At 38.4% G+C, this 24912-nt stretch overlaps 1 protein-coding gene across 3 annotated transcripts in view; it reads right to left on the minus strand.

The window, feature by feature from the left end:
• Nucleotides 1-24912, minus strand: part of slc30a2 (solute carrier family 30 member 2) — a 293279-nt gene that overhangs the window by 46236 nt on the left and 222131 nt on the right. For all 3 annotated transcript variants that reach the window (XR_007934590.1, XR_007934589.1, XM_028799106.2), the window contains exon 3: nt 11491-11699. Coding sequence is in view for 1 of the 3 variants with exons in the window: in XM_028799106.2 (XP_028654939.1) it covers nt 11491-11699 (209 nt within the window). In the remaining 2 variants the exon portion in view is untranslated. The remainder of the gene's footprint in view (nt 1-11490; nt 11700-24912) is intronic.

The raw sequence follows: 24912 nt of genomic DNA on the forward strand, positions 1-24912 counted from the left end.
TGATGCTCAAGTGTGTCTGACTAACACTGTTCAGAGTTGGCTTGCTTGAACCCACATTTCCTTTATTTTATTAAAGACTAGTGTGAGAAGGAGACTTTAGAGTCATGCTGTGCGTGACTGCTGGCTTCTTGGTATCCCTGCCATTTGCAGTTATGTACAGCACACAGCACAACCTTTTTATAGATAAAGCAGATAGGTTGCGTACTAAGTCCATTAACATTAAGCATATGCATAAGGCATTATTACCAACATAGAAGACAGCTACATTGAGATAACATGCCAGTCAACTGAGACGTAATTAGTTCAAGAACATTGCTTTGTGACTGACGTGTCACTGAAATGAATAATGAAACAAGATTTTCTGTTCACTTCATTGTCCCTCTGCCTGGGGGTCACTAAAACATCAACACCAAAAAAGTCTGCGTAGGACTTAAGTTTTTGTTATATAAATCTCACGTTTTGCATAAGAAATGGCTTACACATGTTTCTAAGTGTATGAACATTTTTTACATGAGATCCCAAGTGTTTTCCATCGTAGGAGAACACACTCACACACACCAGACATCCACTAGGGTCATGATATGGTATTTAGGATAATGTTAGTTAAAATAGGTGTTGTGTGTGTGTGGGATGTAAAATCTTTAGCCAAATTATGAATTGTTTTACACACATTGATGGCGAGTACAATTTTGTCGATGGCTAAGTGTGTTTCATTTTCTGAAATTCTAATTAAAGAGTCCTGTTTATTACTACTGTATTATTATTACTATTATTATTTATTGTTTATTACAATTATTAGAATTTAACTAGCAGAGTCTGGAGGTGCTACCTTCCGTACATTGTCATCTTTACTAGATGGTATCACTGCAGCTATCGATTGTGATGTAACTTTAGGAAAACTGGGCAGGTTTCTTTCTAATTTGTATATAGTGAAAGAAATGCATTACTTGATGATTGTCTTTGCAGTGTAATTGCTCAAAGGATTGTGGTAGAAATTGACATCTTAATTAAAGAAAGAAACTTATCCTCTACCAGTAGATGTTTGATAAAAACTCTTTGTCAGTAATCAGGCAGGAGGAAGTGTGTTTTTTGCGTTCCTTATTCACTCTTATGGCAAATGTATAAGAGAGAGCACTCATCAGAGCAGTCTGTTACAGCATGGTCAGAATGGCCAAAAAGTACAGGTAGAGGGTTATATTTATAGGCAATTGACTTTGCGTAGCAGTTCTGAATTAATGGTTACATATCATACTGTGAAATTGTTAAATAACATGAAGTGCTTTAGGCTAGAGCACAAATGGCCTAAAATAAAAGTGTTCCTCCATTATATACTTGACCTTTTGAATTCAGCTCTTATTCTGTTATGAAAACTGTATATGTGCCAACTAGCAAGTTTTACTAGGTGCATGAAAGAACTTTACATCAGCCTGTTTCTTGAACCATCCCCTTGGAACATTCTGCTTGTTTACGTGACCATTTCAGCAGAAAAACAAATGCTTACATATTTCACTGTGTGTTGCAAACTAAAATAATTAACCATTGCTACCTCTAAATTATTCTCTCACAGGATGCAAAGATATTGGCAATATAAAGGTCTGTAAAGGTAAGACTTACTTGAATTAAGGATGACTGGAGTAAAGGATTGTTGAGTGCATGAGTAACGTACCATAACATCTCAGCCTTAAAGGGTCTCCTTCACTGCTAGCAGACTGCGAGCAAGGACTGAACCGCTGAATTACTGGTTAATTGCCAATAATTAATAGTAGGAGTTGCACAACCAAGTGAGTTTATTTCTGTTATTTCTGCTTCCTTCCATGATTGCAATTTATATACAGTATTTTGTAAACCAGAGGTGACAGTGGAAGTTAGGTGAGTGCCTTGTGTTTCATAACTTTAAGTCAGCTTTTGTGTTCCAACTGAAATAAGTTACAATGATATCTATTATTTTAAATAACATTTGTTCATATTTACAAGAATATTTTGAAAGAGATATGGTATCTTTGGAAGGATATTCATTTTAACTAAGATAGTTCGCCCAACTAATGTGAGATGAAGAGATGACCATCTATTAACATCTTATTTAATACTTTTCAGCAAGTCACAGAAACTGAAACTAAATAGTAGCTATAACTAAGATGTTTGAACTGTTGTGAAACAATTAAAGAACGCCAGTTCAAAGAACCAGTTCAAGCTGGACTACTCACTATGGATATTATGCTCTTGAATCTAGATATTCTGTAGAATTCCAGTAGCAGATTCAAGACATGTGGCAGTACTGTTGAGGACGGTGTCATGCTTTTTGTTCAGGTTCTTCCCTTACAGTACGTGTTGATAATAAATAGCCTTGCCTGGTTCCACATTTTCAAGCAAAAATGTCAGATTTGTCTATTAGTCTTATTGAGTGGCCTGACAGAGAGTTTCATTCTTGTGTTACAGTATAAGAAAGAAAGATAAAATGCCAGTACTTCAAGGCTGCATTCTTCAAAGCACGGCAACTACCTTACAATAAACAGTTTAGTGAGTTATTATGGGGATTTATGTGGAAACAGCAGCACATTTAATATGCCAGAATATAACAAAAAGCCCCTGGGAAAGCAGAGTACATGTTTCAGTATTATTTGATACAGTATATTACAGTACTACTTCTTACATTCTGCCTCTCTGGTTTTCATAGTTTTGCAACAATGAGAAGAATATAACCTTGAGACATGTCTAGCATGGATAAGCAGTTCAGAGTCGATTCATTGTTACTGAAAGGATACCAGCAGAGAACTGCACTGGACACAGTTGGGTGAAGCAGCCATAGGTCAATGTACTTTATATCCACTCTCTGCTTCAGACCAGTTATTCAGGATTTCAATTCTCTTCTGGCTTCTAATCTGCTCATCTTCCTATCCTTATTCTTCCTTCACACTGTTTGAGCAGGTCAGCCTGAGTTAGTGACCTCTTTAATGCCTTCAATAGCTAATTGGAAACATCTCCTGCAATTAAGGGCATTCAATTCTTAAGGAATACGAAAACAAGTCTTTATGTGTTGCTTTCACTTTGATTCCAGTAATGCAAGTGATATTTTCATTTTATGTGTCACAGCTGATGAACAAACAACTAAATTTTTTTCCCAAATGTATTGGATAAATGTTTATCAAGCTTTCTGAGATTTAATTCCTGCTTATAATACGCCAGTAGCTAGGTAGTGTCAGTAATAAGAGATCAAACTACAGGCCATGTAATTTGTGCAGCTTTTAAAGGTACTTTTCAAGTGCCAAGCAACATAAAATGTAACTCTTTTTCACATTCTAAGGTTTAATTGAATCTTTGTGTTAGCATAATAATGTAAGCATATTTTGTAGCTCTGGAAATGCATTCATGCGGTGCTCTAAATAACAGACGTGTATAGGAGATGGGGGATGAACATTAGCCGCATATAGGCCGCAATATATAAGTTTAGAAGGACCCCTGACCTGAGCGCCCTGCCATCCACTTAGCTAATCATAGACCTCCCCAAATAAGGGTGAATATAAAGGGCCTACACCACAAAAGTCTTGTAAGCTGTTAATAGGAAATAAGTGAGGAACGATGGCCATTTTTTTAGGCTTTCCAGACTTACTGCTTTATGGTGAGGCACAACAAAACCAAAATAATAAACTCCAGTCAAGCAGCAGGTTTTATTGTTTTTGTTTTACGTTTGGTCCCCTGATATACATCTTCTCTGCTTTTATGGTGCATCACACAATGCTTAAAATAAAGCTTTATTGGATTCTTTCCTCTTGGTTGGATCTCTTTCATCATGCAAGTGAGGGTCAATTGAATACAGTCCAGCTGTTCACAGTGTGTACGATCAATCAGGTCAAAGTCAATTTAAAATTCCGATGTCTGACGAGTGTCACTGAGAACTATTTAAAAACAACGAAGCCCACTTACAATGACATACCACAGCCAATATTTGTTATTTTTTATTTACTGTGTGTCTGTATGTGTGTGTGGGTGGATCATACACACATAGAGGGTAGGATAAAAATATATTTTTTCATAAAATAAAATATTAAAATTCAGAAGGCCTTCAGTAGGTCTGACTGAATGTCAAAACTCTAGGGTTAGATTGGTTTCAACTAGCACTATTTCTCTTTTAACTTCTTCCTTACAACCAGGTGTGTGTTGGCCCATTGCACGTCTCGTTTCAGAGATCCTTGTTCTAATGATTTATAAGTTGCTTTGAGTCAGTGATGAACCACACTCCATTCAGCAGGATTCAAAGCAGTAAGTCACTTATGGCCTCATTGCTCCTCTTGCCTTTTAGAATTTTTAAAATGGATGCCCAGGCTGCTTTAAGCCCTCAGAGGAGTATAGTTTGCTACCAAATTCTTTTTATCAAATGTTGGGTAAGAGAAGGGTGAGGGCTTGTCCTGACTCTGAGCGTTAAAATGCAGAAAATCTCAGCCACATGGCTTTCAGACAATATACATAACAGGACATCTTTTGACGCATTCATTTTTCAGTTCTATTGACACTCAGTTGATTTTGATGTATGGCCTGTGTGAGTTTCTAAAGGGGTCATTAGATGGGCTCGACCCTTTTCATTGCTTCATTAACCCCCTCACCAGTAGACAACATTTGAAGCAGTGAACATTTAAAAGTACTCCAACAAGATTAACTGGTAAGTGATCTTCCAATCTTGCCACATCATTTCGAAGCACCAGCTCGTGTTTTTTCCAAGTCCTATACACTGCAAGCAGCCCTCTAGCTGAGAAGGCACAATGCAGACTTAGTGATTTAGAATTGCAATTGAACTCATCACTTTGACTTGACGTCTTCCCGTAACTGGAAGAATGTTTTATCTGTGGAAGGTTTTTCAACCAAGTAATTCCAAGAATAAATCTTATGGCTGAAATTAAACAGAATTTCAAAAATCTTGGATTCTCTCCCAGTATCAGCAAAAATTCAACTTAAACTCCAAATGCCAACAATGAAATCACTCCAGACATTCAGTTTAATGTATGGTTGTAAGTTTTGCTTTTTAAAGACAATTCATTCATATTTTTTTCTTTCAAATGTTTTTCAATGCACCTGATCATCAATTAATAATAAATAACTCCACAGATAATATAATAATATAATCATATACTCTATAAGTAGTGAAGGAGAAGAAGAAGAAGGAAAGATTTTTTAAGGAAGCACTTGCATTAAACTTGGCAAATACTGAAGCATGCAGGTTTGGTATTACATCCAAAATCAAAATTCATTAATTTTATATTATTATTGATAAATAGATTAGATAGATAATAGATTAATAGACTAAAATCATTATTAAGATAAAATCAAAGAGTATGCCATCGTTAATATGAAAATCTTAGAAAATAATAGAAATGATTGCAGTCAGTCATACCGCATCACATAAAGAAAAAAGTGATCAGTCCATGTACCCTGTTATAATAAGCAAGTACACTTAAATCATCACAAGCCAATAAATGTTTTGGACACGGAGCAGCGATCGGTAAAGCAGCAGCTGTGATAAAAAGAAAGCCACCAGATGCAGCTCTCTGCATGGTAAACTGTTGTAAGCCATAGTCTTCTATAATAAACAGAACTCTTATTTATTGTTGATTTCACACACAAAACATCCAAACAAGAAGAACAAACACAGCAAAGTTTAAGCTTTAACTGTACAGTAATCCCTCCTCCATCGCGGGGGTTGCGTTCCAGAGCCACCCGTGAAATAAAATCTGCGAAGTAGAAACCATATGTTTATATGGTTATTTTTATATTGTCATGCTTGGGTCAGCGGCACGGTGGTGCAGTGGGTAGCGCTGCTGCCTCGCAGTTGGGAGACCTGGGGACCCGGGTTCGCTTCCCGGGTCTTCCCTGCGTGGAGTTTGCATGTTCTCCCCGTGTCTGTGTGGGTTTCCTCCGGGCGCTCCGGTTTCCTCCCACAGTCGAAAGACATGCAGGTTAGGTGGATTGGCGATTCTAAATTGGCCCTAGTGTGTGCTTGGTGTGTGGGTGTGTTTGTGTGTGTCCTGCGGTGGGTTGGCACCCTGCCCGGGATTGGTTCCTGCCTTGTGCCCTGTGTTGGCTGGGATTGGCTCCAGCAGACCCCCGTGACCCTGTGTTCGGATTCAGCGGGTTGGAAAATGGATGGATGGATGCTTGGGTCACAGATTTGCGCAGAAACACAGGAGGTTGTAGAGAGACAGGAACGTTATTCAAACACTGCAAACAAACATTTGTCTCTTTTTCAAAAGTTTAAACTGTGCTCCATGACAAGACAGAGATGACAGTTCAGTCTCACAATTAAAAGAATGCAAACATATCTTCCTCTTCAAAGGAGTCAGGAGCAGAGACTGTCATAAAGGCAGAGGAAAATCAATAGGGCTGTTTGGCTTTTAAGTATGCGAAGCACCGCGGCACAAAGCTGTTGAAGGCGGCAGCTCACACCCCCTCCGTCAGGAGCACAGAAAGAGAGAGAGAGACAGAGAAAAACAAGCAAGCAAAAATCAATACGTGCCCTTCGTGCTTTTAAGTATGCGAAGCACCGTGCAGCATGTCGTTTCAGGAAGCAGCTGCACAAAAGATAGCAATGTGAAGATAATCTTTCAGCATTTTTAGACGAGCGTCCGTATCGTCTAGGTGTGGGAACAGCCCCCCTGCTCAATCCCCCTACGTCAGGATCAGAGAAAGTCAGCACAAGAGAAAGAGAAATGTAAGCTGGGTAGCTTCTCAGCCATCTGCCAATAGCGTCCCTTGTATGAAATCAACTGGGCAAACCAATTGAGGAAGCATGTACCAGAAATTAAAAGACCCATTGTCCGCAGAAACCCGCGAAGCAGCGAAAAATCCGCGATATAGATTTAAATATGCTTACATATAAAATCCGCGATGGAGTGAAGCCGCGAAAGGCGAAGCGCGATATAGCGAGGGATTACTGTATAGACAGTCTGAAAGTGGAAAGCAACATTAATTTGTCAAACCTTGTGACAGGTGAATCATTCATAACATTGAACATGCAAGACACCCTACAGAGACTGACGTGTTCAGAATCCTTATTCTCAATGACGTGGTTTTATAATCAGTGAAGTATGAAGTGTATCAAAATTATGTATATAAAAGAATGAAACTCTCCAATAATACAAAGCCATTCATTACTAGTTTTACCCTTTATAATACTGGCAGGGGTGGGCATACATTTTAAAAGTCACTGCACACACATGAAAATGAGTTAAGCCTCGGAAACATTTTTAAGGCATTTTACTAGGCCGTGTAGTGGCATTAGAAAGGCTTATTAAAGTCCAGAAGTCCCACAATTACAAAATATGATGTTGTACTTCACAGATCACAAGAGCGGCAAAGGTGTGAGCCCTCCAAAACTGAGTCACAAAGCCTGCCCAGATAAGGAGAACTCCAAGGCAGTCTGAGGGCCAACTCCACTGGCTGGCTTTGGTCTAGACCAGGCCAAATGGGGCTTTGACTTCAAAAGTTCATAAACAAATCAAAATGCACCACAAGGAACGGATTTACTGTAAAACCTGGCTTGTAGAGAACTAAATCTGAAATTAACTAAATCTGAAAATTTTAAGAAAAGGAGGCAACCCACAACAATAAAGTCCAAATACAAACATCCAGAAGTTAATAATAATAATAATAATAATAATAATAATAATAATAAGTTGAAGAAAGCTCAAATCTTTATATCCACAAAAAGCAAAAGAAGGGCAATACTCACAGTAAGACTCACAAGTCCACCCAAGCGCATTCAATGCACCACAAGAAACTTACTTTCTCAACCTGGCTTTAAAGGCTTATGTATAAAGTAAATTAATATTTAGATGATTGTATGTAAATATTAATTTAAGAATGAATTAGTGACTTTTTATATTAATTGTAAACTCCCCAACTTTAAGGAATGCTATCATTAAAGAGAACCTTTATGTTAAGTAAAGCTAGTCAGCTAGCCTGTATTATATCACAGGTATAGGTTACTCCCCTGGCCGGGGTTCAAATTTGTCTTTTATGTCTCTTTTGTTCTTTCTTGATTCTTTTATTTATGCTGATTATGTGAGTCATTCTTTATTTCCAATTTTATATATGCACAATATGTAAGCTGTCTTTGTTGCTTCTCATATGTTTTGTGAGTGGACCCCAAAAAGACAGTGCCACCTGCCAATCACTGCCAGGTACTGCTCTCCATCCTATAAATCCTGAGGGTCTTCCACAGTTCTTGGCTGTTCATTTCAAATGCATGTAGCAGTGGTGTTGTCTTGTGTTTTCTTGTGAATACAGTGTGCTTTGTGGTTTAATGGATTTTTGACATTTCACTCTGCATTTGGACTATTCTTGGGATTTTATATTGGGACTTTTGGTTGAATTTGATTGTCTTAATGTTTTGGGCAAATCCTATATATCTTTGTGCTCCATAGCGCTTCATTGTTATTGAGGAATATTTTTTGTGAAGAATAAATCTATATAATCTATATTTATGTTTTATATTTTTTAAATCTATAATCTATATTTTATAAAGAATCTATGAGGCCCTTTTTGTGTCTAGCTAGGGTTTTTTGATGGGATTTCCCCCTTTAGTAGGCATTTCTAGAAGTGCTTTTGAGAGTTTGGTGCTTTGGGACTCCTATGCATAACAGCCTGAGTATGAAAGGGCAACAAGGTTAGTCTAGCAATGGAGTGGGACTGTGCTGAAACAAGAACTGGTATAAAATAGGGAGTTGGCTTATTCTGGGTTTGTATATGATTAGGATTGGTTGCTGAATCAGGAGAGCCACTCTGTACCATGACACTCCACTGGTCAATAACATGTGACAAGAAACCAAAGGACTGGTGTAAGTTTGATCTCTTTGCTTGTTTTTCTCTCTCTCTATGTCATTTTCTGTCTTGAAAAGACCAACTCTCTCTTGGCTGCCATAATGAGACAGACAGATTTCTTGGCCTGATTCAGACATTGAGCTAGCTAGGAAGAGGCTGGAGTATAAGTAAGTTTGTAGGCTGCCTGAAACTGCACATCTAGCACTATCAGGCTGATTTGCTTTTATATTGCATTAGTTATAATAAAACCTATTGTCACTAATACATAAATGCATTAAATGTGCAACTTTCTCCAGCCTGTTCTTTTACTCTGTCTCATTGCCTGGGGTTACAGATGTCACAGAAAGGAGGAAGTGCTGAACTACAGTATTTACAGTACAGCAAATACAGTATCTGACAGTGTGTTAAGAGTAAAGGGGAGAACAGGGTTAATCTAAGACCCCCACATGACAAAGCAGGGTGGCTCTGTCTCTTGGAGATCTGCCCACAAAACACAAGGAACATTACAGGACATGCAGTACTAACATGGGTACTAAATAATAAATAAGTAGAATAATATTAAAATACATAATTTAACAAATAATAAGTGGACAGGAGAATATTAACAGAAACAATTGAAAATGATGAACAAAAATAAATCAGAAAAAATAAATATAAACATAAGCCAGGAGAGGAATTGTGGCTAAAGCATACAAGATATGGCTAAATGATCAGTTTAGTTCAGCTAAATTTAACTTATACTTACACAGGATGAGTCAATTTTAAAATTCAAGGGCAACATACGTATATAGAAATTTAGCAAGGTTAAAAAAATGTAAGCTAACATGCAACAACAACACAAGAACAACGTGCTAGAAATGTGTAATACATTCATTTGTACAGTATATGCTGGCCTTCCTAGGAATGTACAGGGATATTGTGCACTTGCATCTGTGAACAGGGCTGGGCCAGGAACTCCAGGAAAGTGGACTCTTCTATAATTCCCTGATCTTTGTGCGTTGACGTATGAGTGAACAAAGTCAGAAAGTTTCCAGGTAAAACACTAGATGTTAATATGCTGATGTTGAAGTGTGTGAAAATTGAAATACATGAGCGAGCAGCTCTGGCATTTCATGAAAATGTAATTATTATCTACAGTTAACTCCTTGGACTGTGTCTGTAATGTTACTTCGATGTTAGCACATGGTTAACTTCAGATTCGTATTCTGCTATGTTTGAAATGTCAAGAAAAGTTCATTTTAGCATGGTATGTGTGTGTGTCAGTGGAAAAAGAAATAGATATTCACCTTGTAAAATAATTTCTTCAGAAAATTATGCCATTTCTGCATTGTGTAAAGCTCCTGAATGACTACATCCCAGCAAAGATATAAAAAGTTAGAATGAGCAATTTCTGGGATATCCACTCTGAATGTAGAGACCCATGTACAGCGATAACTGCCCAAAACATTGACCTACCTTCTTCAGAGAAGTTGTGTCATTTTTGCCCCGTTAGAGGCTCCAGGCCTATTTTTGTGGTCCAGTTTGATCCAGGACTTATCTCGTTATCCTTCAAAGAACTTTTTGACCTCCACCAACAATAACTGCTGTAGAAACTGTTTAATTTAGCTGGGATTTTTGCAGTCTTCTCCATTTAGCCATGGGGTCAGGCCTATTGATTTGCTACATTTTTGCACAAGTAGCTTCTGAGATCATTTCTTTATATACACACAGATGCACATGTTTAGGCACTTGCAGGTATGAGCACACATACTCACAAACACTATCAAAGAAATTCATAACTGAAGGTAGCTGACATTTTGCTTGCCCTACAAGACCACATACTGGATGATGAAGAGAAAGAAAGAAAAACACACAAACAGATCTGTAAAGGTCGATGTGTGCAGAGGCACTAAGAGACTCCATTACCAATCTGTCTATCTATGCAGCTAGTTTAATTCATTTCACTCAATGTGTTTAGTTTCAAATAAAATTTTTTTGAAGTTATTCTCTTAACTCAATTTTCTGTTCATTTTACTCTACATATATTTGTGTGTATAAGAAATATTATATAAATTAACGCTGTTGATTGTTGTACAATACATTCAGATTGGATTGTAAGATATTCGGTTGAGTGATTTCCTGCAGTGTCATGACACTACTGTATGGACTGATTTTTGGATATAATGGAACGACTCTCTCTCTAGCAAGAAGAGGTTGAGTTCAGATACCACCAGCAGCTTTAGCCCCCCTGTTTCACAACCAGGTTGAATTTCCAGCTGGTTTAAGCAAACAGTCAAAATGCGGTAGCATATGCATTTGGATATTTGCACCTTTTTTGTTTTAAAAATTACAAGCATACAAGATCTAATACCCAAGGCAGAGTTGTATCTGCAGTTTATGACATATACTTCTCAATGGTTAAATAATTACTATTTAGCTACATAAAAATATTACTAAGCAAAAGGCAGAATTACACAAAAGCTGCCATGATTGTTTGTGCATATGAAAAGCTAAATGCTAATTAATTTAGTACATTTATTAGCATTTATTCAAACATACCTTGGTACCCATTATGCAATGCTGCTGTTGCACATGTATACTTAATGTCATCATAGCCTGTTCAAAATGCCTTCCAATGAAATGTCAGTATGTGAACACAAGCATGCTCAAGTATGAATGGTAAATATAACTCAAGAGTCTCACCTACAATCTCTCCAATCATGAAAACTAAACACACTAAGGATGCAATGTAGAGTTTTTTCCTTGCCACCAGTTTCTCTCTGCATTCAATTGATGATGTTGACCTCCCATGGCAGTGCAGGTTTGCACATCGTTCCAGCTCAATGACTGTGGCCGTACTACCATTCTCAAATGGGAAGTTTTGGTATACTTCTTTGGATTCTGCAAATGGGCTGCAGAGAATAAAACAAGTTGAATAACAATGCACATTCCTCTTTGACTTAAATATAATGTACTGTAAATACAATATGCCTATACCTATAAATACAATATACAATATTTAAGTGTCTTATAAAAAAATACAAGATTTCAAAGCTGGTTCTGTGTTTAAATATTGGCTGGGTGACTTATCATCATGCTCTGTTTTTATTAGATATTTGACATCTCAACAACTTTATTAATGTTATTAATAAACAGCACATTTTTCAGCTAATAAAATATGCTCAGATATATAGCAGGAAAGAAAGAATCGTTTTACACTGAATGCAGATTACAACATTAGACAGCTGTTTTGAATAGAATAGAAATGAATAGAAATTATTGATACTGCAAATGGTATCAGTGTTTTACGTTGCTGCCGCACTGAGCCAGCGTCTGTGAGGAGTTTTCGAGTTCTCCGCATTTGTATGGGTGGGTTTTCCTTTCAGTACGCCACTTGTCCTACCACATTGATGGCCACAGTGCCACTGAGCGCGAGTGTCAGTGTGTGTTATCTCTGTCTATTAGTGTTTCCCATCTTGTACCCATTGCAGCTGGCGTAGACTCCAGTTTCCCACAATCCTGAGCTAGATTAGGTGGGTTTGTAACTATGCACGTGTGTAAGTGGGAAGTGACCTCCAAGAGTTACTTTACCCCTAAAGTAACATGAAATCCATTAGAAATGGATGCATTTATCTGACAACACATAGAAAAGTCACAAATACATAAAACTTGTAACATATAAAAGGAACTTGTGTAAAACAAGAAGCCTACTTCTCTACTCAGTCTGCCTTCTGATTGCGTTGTTCTACCAATTATAAATAATACTGATGAGCCAAAGCAAATTAGATTTAATCAAACTGTTATTCTTGTTATGAACATCAATGGCACTCCTAAACAAGCCTTGCTTATGTGTTACTGTCAGGTGGATCGTTACAAGGCATATTGTTCTTTGTAACAAGAAAGACAAAACTCACTTTTCTTCTTTGTGACAGTTATTGTTTCCTATTCTTTTGACTACTTGTGGTAACACTTCTCTGTCGTGCCTTCATCACTTACAGTTCACTTTCAAGTGGCTTTCCTGATTAAAGTCTCAACTGACTACTAGTTCAAAATGCGATAGCAAGAGTTCTGGTGCAGAAACTGGCCTCTTATTTGATAACATATTATGTTCATAATTCTCCGTTTACTTAAATAGCTGTTAGTTTCCACACCCCAGACTACTTGTCACAATTTGAAGGTAAAGCATATTTATTTGTGTGGTGTTCTCCCCCTAGGTCTGAAGATAAAGTCCCATTAATGTCCAATTCAAATCACGCTTAAACACTTCTCTCTGTTGCATTTAGTCTGCTACATCTGAACTCTGTTGTGTGATTTGAATCTTTCTTTAGTCCATCCTGGTGCTGACTCCATTGCGTCTTCTCAAATCAGACTTTTTAGAAGGCAATACAGTATATGAAGGGACCTGCTTCTTACTTATTCGTCACATTTTTAGTGTGTTAAGATGAAACACCAATCCTGTCCATGGCCCCTCATTTCATGTTCTGTTTGTCCCTGGTTGTCAGGTTCTTGTTAAATATTATTCTGCATCATCTTGGTAAATTCTTTGAATTATCATTAGTTCAATTAGCACTGTTGTTGTTTATTTTGTGTTGTCATCATGCTACCATTTTGCTTAATGTTTTCGTGTGGACTCCACCATTTCCTGCATAGTTGAACATTGACATTGCCATACTGATGACGAGCTGTCAGTCCACATTAATGACAATGTAATGCAGGACATCACCATACCACCATTATAAAATATAGTGGGGCAGATGAACTGGCACCTGTACTTTGGATTAGGGACTAGAGCAATTGAAAGATAAAGAATTAATAGTATTCTACTTCTGAATTTGACTTTGGGTATTAGCTTTAGTCATGGCAGTGCTCATCTTCCTGATTGCCGATGCTACAGTCCTTGCCTGTCTTTCATAGACTAATCTTTTTGATTTTTCCTGTTATAATTTTAGGAAGAAAGAAAAACACTATGCATGCCCCAAAAATCAGGAAATTGAAAAGGCGAAACAAATAAGAAATGAAGGAATTATCAAATTAAACAGTAAATAGAAATCTAAACCAGGATGCTATTTTTAAAGGAGAGCCAGGCAAACAGAAAAATCACTTTGCAATAATCTGTACATTCTCTATAACAAAATATTCTCAATCAAACTAAAAAACTCTATGAACCGTTAGTGCCCTCAAACAAAAGGGAAGAGACCCCCAGAAGATAAAAAATACTGTATGAGCTTTAGAGAAACGGCTGCCGGGCTAACTGATGTTACTTGATGTCTTTTTTTTTTCTTGAATGTTACGGGTGTCTCAGCTCCCTGGCAAAGATGAAACATACTGGGACAAAGAAATAACAAACACTTAATGATGAGACATTTTGAAAACTTCACTTATAGCCTACAATCGTAAAACGTTTTGCCAGATAAAAATCCCAAATTTTCTTCACTCCTCAGTTATAACATTCCACCTGCTAATTGATTTCGATTTCATGAATACGAGCAACAAGCACATTAAATCATCTCCATTTGCTATGGAGCATTGCAGAAGTGCCAAGTGGTCTGCCAGATTTAAATGAATATGACTTTCATGTGCTAACCTCATACCAAAGTAGCACTACTGGCTTTAAATAATTCTTAACTGTTTACACCTTCACTTTTACATTTGGTTAGTCACATTTTACTGCTGCACAAGGTACTTTTAAATCTAAATTTTGAATTAAATAAGAGTGAAAATAATAAGTAATAGACACATACTGACTTACTGCATATCCCCTTCACTAACGTAGCACATTCAGCATTCCTGATTTGTGCCCCCTTCTAATCTTCTCATTTCTGTTTATTTTTTGTAACCTGTTTCCTTCACAATATCTTATTTTAATAATATTAAAAAGTCAAAATATTAAAAATAAGTTTAATAATCAAAAAGTCAGTGTTCTTCTTCGTTTTCCTTATGTTGTATTTCATTTTTTATGATTTGCCAATACAGTAAATCTGTCTTTTTTTGTTCAAGACTTTAACTGTGATCAGTGCTGCATGAACAAAATGAAAGATTCATTTACAGTCTGATATTAAAGAGCAATAAATCATTCCTAATGGACATTTTAACCTAACTAAATGAGACTGAATCTCATTATGAAATGTCTATTATTTTGGACCCTGAGCTTTAAAATACAATGGATGAATTGCACATATTTTATTTCATCTTGACCCTAACCCCCAGAGAAAGTTCTCCATTGGCTTTTCCAGTAAAGATCTTGAACTACACATCACGGATTATGAAGCACTCTACCTTTTTCCATTTTCTTCCATTATTTATGCTATGTGAAGAAGGCATCTTTTGGAATCCCATAGGGATTACTTTCTCAATTCCTATTATTATCTATACAATTTAAAAAAAAATACAGCCTTAAAAATCTCGCTAGTTTGTCTTTAGCATTTAGACAGTTTGTTCTGGTGGCCAGGGCTTTGGACTTCAAGCCACCTGATTACTGGTTTCCCACTTGTGAGCCTTTCAATTGTAAAATATGTACCACGATAGAATGGAACAAAGAAAAAAAAGATGAGATTGCAACTGAACTCTCTGTGAATGAAACCATTTATGGGCACCAGCTCTGAAAAAAGAAGCTAGCTCACGATACTTTACTAAAAACTCATAACACAGTCATGTCAGCTGCCATACTCAGATGACAAGATCAGAAGCCGCAGTCTTTAAGTCTGACATCACCTCCGACTAGAATTAGTGTGATGTGACGTCAGCGTAAGTCATTTCAAGTAAAGGTTCCTACTTGACATACATTACAAGTATCACACTTCATGTTGTTTGGCTGCCTGCCTCGGCAGGAGGCCATGTGATTGATCTTAAGCTACAAACTTGAAAATGTAATTCTAACTTTATTTTGACTATAAGATGCAGACTAAGATGCTGAACTCCACTGTTCTCCATTTGAAAAATAAAAAGCAGGAAAAAATTGTACACTATTCTCATCTTCTAAGTTGCCTTAATCATCAGTCGAACTCCATAATAATACAACATGAATTGTCACAGTAGATACACCCACATATCCATTAGTAGTGGTAGAAGTATTGTCATGTGCACAGAAAACAGCAAAATGTTTATTTATATGTCCAACTATGCAATACGTTGCCACTCTTTGGCCGCATTATAAACACAAATATATTAAAACTTCACTTTACTGAACAAGAAAACACCAATCAGTTTACGCTCTTCACTCCTTAATCCTGTCTGCAGACGGCGTGTTTAGAGCGTGATGAGCCTTTCGCTGTACTCTTTGTTGTTCATCTATGGCTGACTAGTTCGCAGTTCAAGCTACATCATTAAAGTAGTGCTTGGTGGGTCTGCCCCATATGTGCACAGGACATATTGATGGTAGAATCCACACGTGACGTGGCCATCAAACATACAGGATCTATAGGGAGCCGAGCTTATGATTTCCATGTTTATGACCAAGCTACACAATTCCTATTGACTGTGCCATTAGTCTTTATGTTCTTCAGAATTTTTAAAATATTCTTGTTTTATGTTGATTTAATTATTTATTTAATTATTTATTTGTTTTTTCTCTTTTATTGTTTTTATTGAAATCACACAACATTCCATACAAATACATCAATTTAACAAGAATAGGATTGAAAACAAATCAACCCCCACCCCTGAAATGTTGATTTAATTAATGGGCAATATTTTGTGATATTTTTGTTTTTAATTCTTTTTATTGTTATTTCAGTCAATTCATCTCTTTTATGTGAGGATCTGTATTTATGTGTACTTTATGTTTTATTGTAATTTTTAAGTTAACTATGTAACAGTATGGTCAATTCTCTGTTAAGGAGCCGAGTCACTCAGAGGACTATTTGGGGGTCTTGCAGAGAGTGCTGGGCCAGGATACAAACTGGCAAAGCCACTTTTCTAATCACTGCGCCTCCATGTCCTCCTACTGCTTTTTGTTTAGTTTGAAATATTTGCCTGTATCTAGTTGAATATCAAATGGATTTGATTTTTTAATATCCATTTTATATTTGATAATCTACATATCCACACTGAATCACTCCACAGTCGTTGTTGCACAGACCTGAACCTGAAACTGCTTTTAAATGTTTCCTTTATTAATGTGAATTAACAGACAATAAACAAACACCAATTTAATTACTATCCCAAAGAGTTGTCAGCTCCCTCCCATTCATATGTTTGTGCATTTATAAGTAGTAATTTTAATAAAAATACATTATTAAAGAAATATATTCATCTTTTATCAAACCCACTGAATCCAGCTCAGGATCACGGAGAGTGCAGCCTATCCCAGCAACATTGATTACAAGGCAGGAACTACCCCAGAACAGGACGCCAGTCCATCACAGAGCCCACCTACGATGGGTGAATCAGCCTAAGCCACACATCTTTAAGACAATTATATGAACTGAGCCTGGGAAGCCCACCCAGGATGCTGTATCTGTGAGGCAGTGGGGCTAATCATGGCACTACCATGCACCCTCATTATCAAATGAATTACACAATGAAAATTTAATCAAATAAGCATAAGAAATCATATCAACTCCTGTAAATAGAAGATCTTTTTTGAATTCTAATAAACAGGAAATACAAACATAAATGGAAAAATTCTGTTTTGGCACACCAAAAATCACAAAAAAAAAACAAAATAACAACGTGCTCAATTTAATGAAGAGTCCGGCTGTAGGCAGAAATCTGCCGTGAGTATAAATGGAATGGATCAAAACTTGAAGGCATGCACAGTGGTACACCAGGGAAACACGGAGTTAAGAAAATAAATTAAAAAGGCTCCAAACTGCAGGAAATAAACTTTTCTATATTGCCTCTCTGCAAAGGCAGCTGCCTGAACAGAAATATGATATGCTGCAGTGTCGGCAATAAAATTCATTTTCCTGATGATGTGAAGACCGTAAAAAGCTCAAGAGCGAAGACTTCCAATAATAATTTCCATTCATGCCGTGTGGACTGGTTGATACAGCCTATTGAGAGTGGCCTTCCTCATCCCAAATCCCCTGAAGTATCCCATTTGCATGTAGGCATCTTGCCTGTGCACATCGTGTGCTGCCGTCACAGCGTAAGTATTTGTCTGAAACATTTCCAGGATGCCTATTGCAGCATCATCTGTTCAAGCAGATCTCCCCTGAATTTGGGGGTAAAAATAATCCTGTAGCCCTGCAATGCAGTTTGGAAGTAAAAATAGTACAAAGAACAACAATCCACAGCACACGGCTTGTTCTGGCTGCCCTCAAAGGTAACCATCATGGCACTGTCTGCAGATCAATGTCTAGATAATAGATACAGACAAGCTAAATTTATAATGAACACCGGCCCACTGCGCTTCACAAGTCTAGGACTATTATACAATTATTTCCAATGGCTTACTCATATTTATGAGGATTTGAACTCACAACGCTGTATGATATTCTTTTTTAATTTGGATTGTGTGGCTTAATGTACATGCAGACATGGAGTTTTGTTAACACAAAATAACTGAGGAGTCCCATTGTTAGCCCAATGAACATTTTAGAACTTTGAGCTCACTTCTCAGCTTCAGATTTTTTATGATATTTCACGAGTTTCCACCCAGATACTGCACCCTGTGTCTCTCAGGCATAGCTACATATCTACCCTAACTAGTTACAAAGGGCAAGTCTCCACCATTTCTTAAAGGGTGACTGTGTTTATTCCAGTAGAAGGTGAGTTGACCTCCGAGATGGCGACTCAGTCTCCTGGACTTATTTTTCTCAGGTTGTATCATGAGAATGATGTAATAATATTATAAAAGTATGTTCATAGAAGAAAAAAAATCAGAGACCAATTTATTTACTTACTACAGCTTAAAACTAATACAGATAAAATCTCAGAAACTGACTGGTCAGCTAGCCTGGGTGATCACACGTTGGCTGAGATGAAACTCCATTACTATGCCAGGAGAGTCTGGATTGCAATGGAGAGGTAAACCTTAAAGCACCCTTTAACCAAAAGGGATAAAGCCTGGGCTGGAATTGGGGGGGGGGGGGGGGGGGTATTTGTTTCATTGGTGAATGCTGCGCTCAGGGCCATCTTAAAAGCATCATAGGTCCCTGGGCAAAGTAGTGCCCTGGGGCCCCTGTTTTGATGAAAATGGAAACATACAAAGGCATCAGAAACATCATGGTCCCCTATGCTCCTGGGGCCCCCGGCCAGTGCCCATTGTATCCATGTGTTAAGATGGCCCTATGGTCCCACACTGGTACACAAGGTGCCCAGGAAATGTGTCAGAGACTACAGAGGTATCATAAAGTGTAGGCTTGTATACTGCGCTCTCTCTCTCTCTCCTCTCTGTCTCAGGAGACAATATGAATGGAGCTCTCGTCATCCTCAGGAGAGGTCATTTCTGCTGCCCTATGTTGACAGCTTGCTGGATCAAGAGCCATGCTGGACCATGTTGGACCATACCAAGACAAACATCTGGTAATGTAAGCAAGATGATTATTACCCAAGTTGTATTAATATTATTTTGCAGACACTCACATTTGAACTTTGCTTAATATTTTGGACATATTATCTATAATACATAAATACATATGTGATTTTTTCTCCTGCCTTTTTTAGACTGTTTTAAGGATTCTGTGAGGGGATGTCCCAGTGTTTGCATGAATTCCTGGACCCAATCTGAAATTTATGATAGAGTGATTGACGCAGCTGGTGAGTACAGCACGTGTATTGTCACCTGGATGCAGTGTTTGACACTAAAAATCTCAGATACAACTGACCAAAGACATAAGTTATAGTGCCAAGGACACCTTTATATGGCACAGTACCTTTCTCAGGTGTCAAAACAATCTGGAAAGATGCTATATACTTACACAAATTACCATGTGAGCAATATACTAATCTTCCCATCCTTCTTCCTCTCCAGGGAAGTGTTCTCCTCCTTCTACTCCTCCACTCCCAACTTTGACTCTCCTGCCATAGTCTAAGGGCTCCATTTCACATGCAGAAGCACTTCCAGTACAACATTATTACACCATGGAAACATTTCCAGGGCAGTGAGAACCTGGCATTTCCCTCCAGCAGTACACGAGAGACTTAATTGGAACTACAACTCTTGTGCAGCCCTGTGGCTGCTGAAATTGGAGACCATCAGAGAGAGCCTGCCACCCAGCATACTACAAGAATACAAGCCCCAGGAGATAACCTTCCACCGTCCATCTATTATATTGGTATCCCAGCAAGGATGTCAGCCCATCCTTGCCTTCTGTCACACCAGTTGTATATGAACATATCCTGTGATGAGCGATGAGTGATGATTCCTGTCTTGTACCAGTAACTTCTAGTATGGTTTCATATGAACAGAAAAAGGGTCAATGCAGTATATAAAGTCAATTCAGGGAAAAATTCCTTTACAAATAAATACTTTAACTCATCTTTAAAGATACCACTTGACATTGAACTTACAGGTGCAAATTACTCTTTATTGGAATTTTCCACTGTTTTTTACAGTTCAGCCTGTTCCCTGTTAATGACCTCTTTAAAAGATGCTGTTCATTCATCTGTGGGTTCATTCATTTTATTTATCTTCCTTGGGGATGCAAGACTTAAAAGAAACTACTCTTAAACAAATATGTTGTTCAACTATCCATCCATCCATCCATCCATCCATCCATCTTCCTAAGTCATTTATCCAGAGCAGGGTGGTGGGGCAGCTGGAGCTTATCCCAGCAATCAGTCACTGTAACTAAGAAGAAGATCAACACGGCAGGATATGAGGCTAAAAGGAAAGACTACAGAAGTTGATCCTTCTCAGCCAATGCACATCATAATAAAGAATAAATATGATAGAAGTGTTTAAATTATTGTAGTGACTGCAAAGGAAGAAACAGTCATAGATGGTTTTTAATTAATGTTCAGGAGATGAAGTCAGAAAAGCAAGCTAACGTTGATACTAGTGAGTAAAAAAAAATTAGTATTTTAAACAGACCCCAAAATGTAAAACAGAAATCTGACTCAAAAAGGGAACTGGGAAGCCGAGTACTGTTTATTAAACTGTAAGAGAGGCAACAATCGAAGTCAGGAAGTGTACGGCTGGTAGAGACCACCGAGTCAAGGATGTCATGGCTGCCAGAGGTGCTACAACTAAATTCTGACTTGAAGGGGTGAGTACTTGTGCCATCCGCTATTTTGTGTTTTGTATATATAATTATTTTAGACCGCTTTACAGAGATCTGTATTCACTTTGACACTTTCTCTGGAGTTGTGTCAAAAAAGCTTAATTTAATTTGAGATTCATTGCTGTATAACAATAAAATATGAAAACTTCCAAGAGGGGAATACTTTTTACAGGCGCTGTATTAGTATGCAGCAAATATATATAACAGTTAGGCTGGCCATCTCTGTGATGTGTGCTCAGAAGTAGCAGGGGTACGTGGCTTAGTGTGAAATAAAGTGTCGGTGTGGTCACTAAATAAATTTCCAAAGAAAATATCCATCCATCCATTTTCCAACCCGCTGAATCCGAACACAGGGTCACGGGGGTCTGCTGGAGCCAATCCCAGCCAACACAGGGCACAAGGCAGGGAACCAATCCCGGGCAGGGTGCCAACCCACCGCAGGACACACACAGACACACCCACACACCAAGCACGCACTAGGGCCAATTTAGGATTGCCAATCCACCTAACCTGCATGTCTTTGGACTGTGGGAGGAAACCGGAGCACCCGGAGGAAACCCACGCAGACACGGGGAGAACATGCAAACTCCACGCAGGGTGGACCCGGGAAGCGAACCCGGGTCTCCTAACTGCGAGGCAGCAGTGCTACCACTGCGCCACCGTGCCGCCAACAAAGAAAATATTTAGGTCCCAAACCAAAATTTCACTGACTTAACCCACCATGGGTAGCAACTTTGCATACCTGTGTCAGGTCCCAAAAATGCCTCCATGGGTCACTTCTTAGTAAACCACGGGTGCGATCACTAAATAAATTTCCCTAAGAGGAACATTTTTCTGAAGAAAATTTATCCTGTGGTGTTCCCCCGTACTAACAGGGAATCAGTGCAAAATCTGGCAGTGAAAGTTCAACGGTGTAGATTTGCACCAACACATTCATCTTTATATTTTAGATTAGCTATGCAGACATATCTGATTTTTTTGTTGTTATATTTAGTTATTTACATATAGATTCAGCTTGTGTTTATCCTTACATTTGAAAGTATGTTGTTTGTACTAAACTGTAAAAGAGCTGCAAAGTAAGGCACTTTTAAAATGTAAACTTACTTACACAAAGTAAGAGAGAATTATCTAGAATTGTTTATTGGGCAAATATTGTAAATAATACTAACCGACGCCCACCGTAGCATACGGCGGTGTAAGAGTAGGAACAGAAAATGGTGAGAAAGGAATTCAGAAATCAAGAAGAAGTACATACTTCTTGAAAGACGCGGTGTGCATGTAGAATTTCCGACCAAGCAGGATTACATGTGAAAGTGATAAATAAATCAGTCTTGTGGCTCCCGCAAAGGTGGTAAAGCTACTTTACCGTTGTGGCAGCACCTTGAGTACTTGTTGGCTGTATTACACTCAGCAGGCCAGTATAGTGCATGACATGGAAGAGAACGAATAGGAATCGAGAAGTGCCGTGTCGGCTGCATGTGGGCGGGACCGGTTTTGAAGTGGAAATATATATAAGAGATTTAAGTAAGATAACAAAAATGGGCAGCTGCTGCTGCTGCTGTGTATCAGTCTTCAAGATTTCACGCCTGCACTTGCTGAATATCATTATGCCACCCAGTCTTTGGACCTTTTACTTTGAACTGGATGGACCAGAATCTCACCAATGGTCCTGTTGTACCAGAGACCCTTGTTCTGATGCTGATGATAAGGATTCACTCCTCACTCCTCATCTCTACAGCTGCTGGGCTCTTCCAAGTTAAACTCAACTGTTGTGAATGTTTTGTCGTCCATCACTTGCTTTGCAGTGTGTAGGGGTGAACCTGTTTTTTCAGAGAATCACATACTCTGTCCAAAAGACATGTGTCACCATGGGAAACTCACACAAAATACAAATTTCTTGAAGATGGGGACCCCCTTTTTTAAGACAGTGACATGACTTACTGGGTGACTTGTTATTGTGACACTGTGCTCAGCTGGGAGTGACACTGCACACAGAACTAACATTTTAATTTATTTAGTATCTGTAATTAAATCATTTAGATATGAGGCCTGCAATAATAGAATTGTTTAATCCATAAAAAGAAACTTCTCCTCTGTGCAGACTGATCCTCACATTTTGCCGCACTCAACAGATTGTTTCGTTCCAAATGGATGGACATGTTGACAGTTTTGTTGCTTACATTTCATCACCTGCTGGAGTGCCAACTGTGACAGTAATCTGCTTGCCTGTGATTTTCAACAGAAGGATTGTGGCAAACCAACAAAAACTCAAGTTAAGAATGCCTCATCAGTGACCGAGGAGACACAAAATAGCAAGTGAATATCAAGGAAAGGTGTGATCTCAATGTAGCGTTAAGAGTGGATAAATAAATGTGCTGTTTTCAAAGTAGGGCTAACTTAAGAGGGGCATAATGTGATTTAAAAAAAAGAATGAAGGAAGTAAGCAAATGTTTTAGGATGATGTTTTATAAATACATATACTGTGCATTACTACATTCAGTAATCTCACACCATTTTCTAGAACCCACGATATATGGATTTAGATGAGATACACTCCATATGCTCAACTCTGACATTTTACCTCATTTATTTTTAAAAATGTATTATTCAAAGCTGCTGAACCATTATTCCTTTTTTTACTTTAGTTTTTTACTTAAGTGTCTGTTTAGGCACATAGACACTTATCCTTTTATTAAATTGGAATGTTTTATGTTTGAAAAAATATACTCTGAGTTTAGGGTAAGCACTGCTGCCTTGCACTAAGAAGTCTGGGAGTCCCAGGAGTTCCTTGCGTGGAGTTTGCATTTTCTCCGTGTGTCTGTGTGAGTTTCCTCCACAAGTTAGATGAATTGTCATTGCTAAATCGGCCCATTTGTGTGTTCACCCTGCGTTGGGCTGGCACCCTGTCCAGGGATTGTTCCTAACTTTCTCCTGATGATTGCTGGGATTGGCTCCAGTTTCCCCGTGACCCTGTATAGGATATGTGGGTTTGAAATGGATGGATGAGAATTCATACTTTACACGCGTAATGAATAACTGCTGTTCTATCACCAATCTACTGGTTGGAGAAACCCACTTGCAGGAATGGTAATAAAAGGACCCCAAATTATATCAAACTAAAAACTGGATTATCGCTAACACTCATCCAGCCTGGGAAGAGGAGGCACCCAAGAGCAATTCTGGCTGCAGTGGAAGAATCTGGAAAGCTGAAGATCGGGCTACCATGGTAGTGGTGAGATCAGCTTCTGTTGGTTGACTCTGACAGGCTGTGGTGCCCAAAGTGATACAGAAGGAGATGCTTAAGAGTGCATAGAGCAGGGCACTGTGGGACAATAAAGGCTTTAAAGAACCATTGACAGTGTTTTTACTGTTGCCATGATGTTGAGGATTACTGCCGTCAGTGTGATATACGTGCAGCAGGCAATGGTCCCGTGGACAGTCTGCTGTGCCACTTCAACAACTCGCAACAGGACATATCTGTGATAAGAGAGTTTTGTGGTGTTATGCATTTTTAAATAAATAAATGAATTAAGATGGTGAGGCTCATGATGTGCGAGGTTCAGCCACTTTCCTTGTTAGTACTCTGGGTTTTGTGATTGCAAAACACTTGCAGCCGATTAGTGCATAAAAGGGAGCCTGATCAGGAAATAGGAAGAAAAAGGGAAGAGAAGGAAAAGGACAGAGGTTAAGGGAAAAGAGACCAAGAGGCAGGATCACAAGGGCCTGTGCAATTCGAAATGAAGGCAAGTGGTTGGGAGTGAGGCGAGTGTATGGCCGGCACTCGATGGGGCTGAGGAAGGTCACTCCTGCTGTGTAGGCTTCTGCAGACTCCAGGGAATGACGGTGGTAGGAGGAGAAGAGCTTTTGGGCTCCCCACTGTAAGGCCTTGTAATGTTAGCAAGGGACAGCACTCAGATTTTGATGGTGGACTGCACCTGTCAACAGGCATCTCCTCGTG

Source organism: Erpetoichthys calabaricus, chromosome 3 (genome assembly GCF_900747795.2).
Source record: "Erpetoichthys calabaricus chromosome 3, fErpCal1.3, whole genome shotgun sequence".
Classification (NCBI taxonomy): domain Eukaryota; kingdom Metazoa; phylum Chordata; class Cladistia; order Polypteriformes; family Polypteridae; genus Erpetoichthys; species Erpetoichthys calabaricus.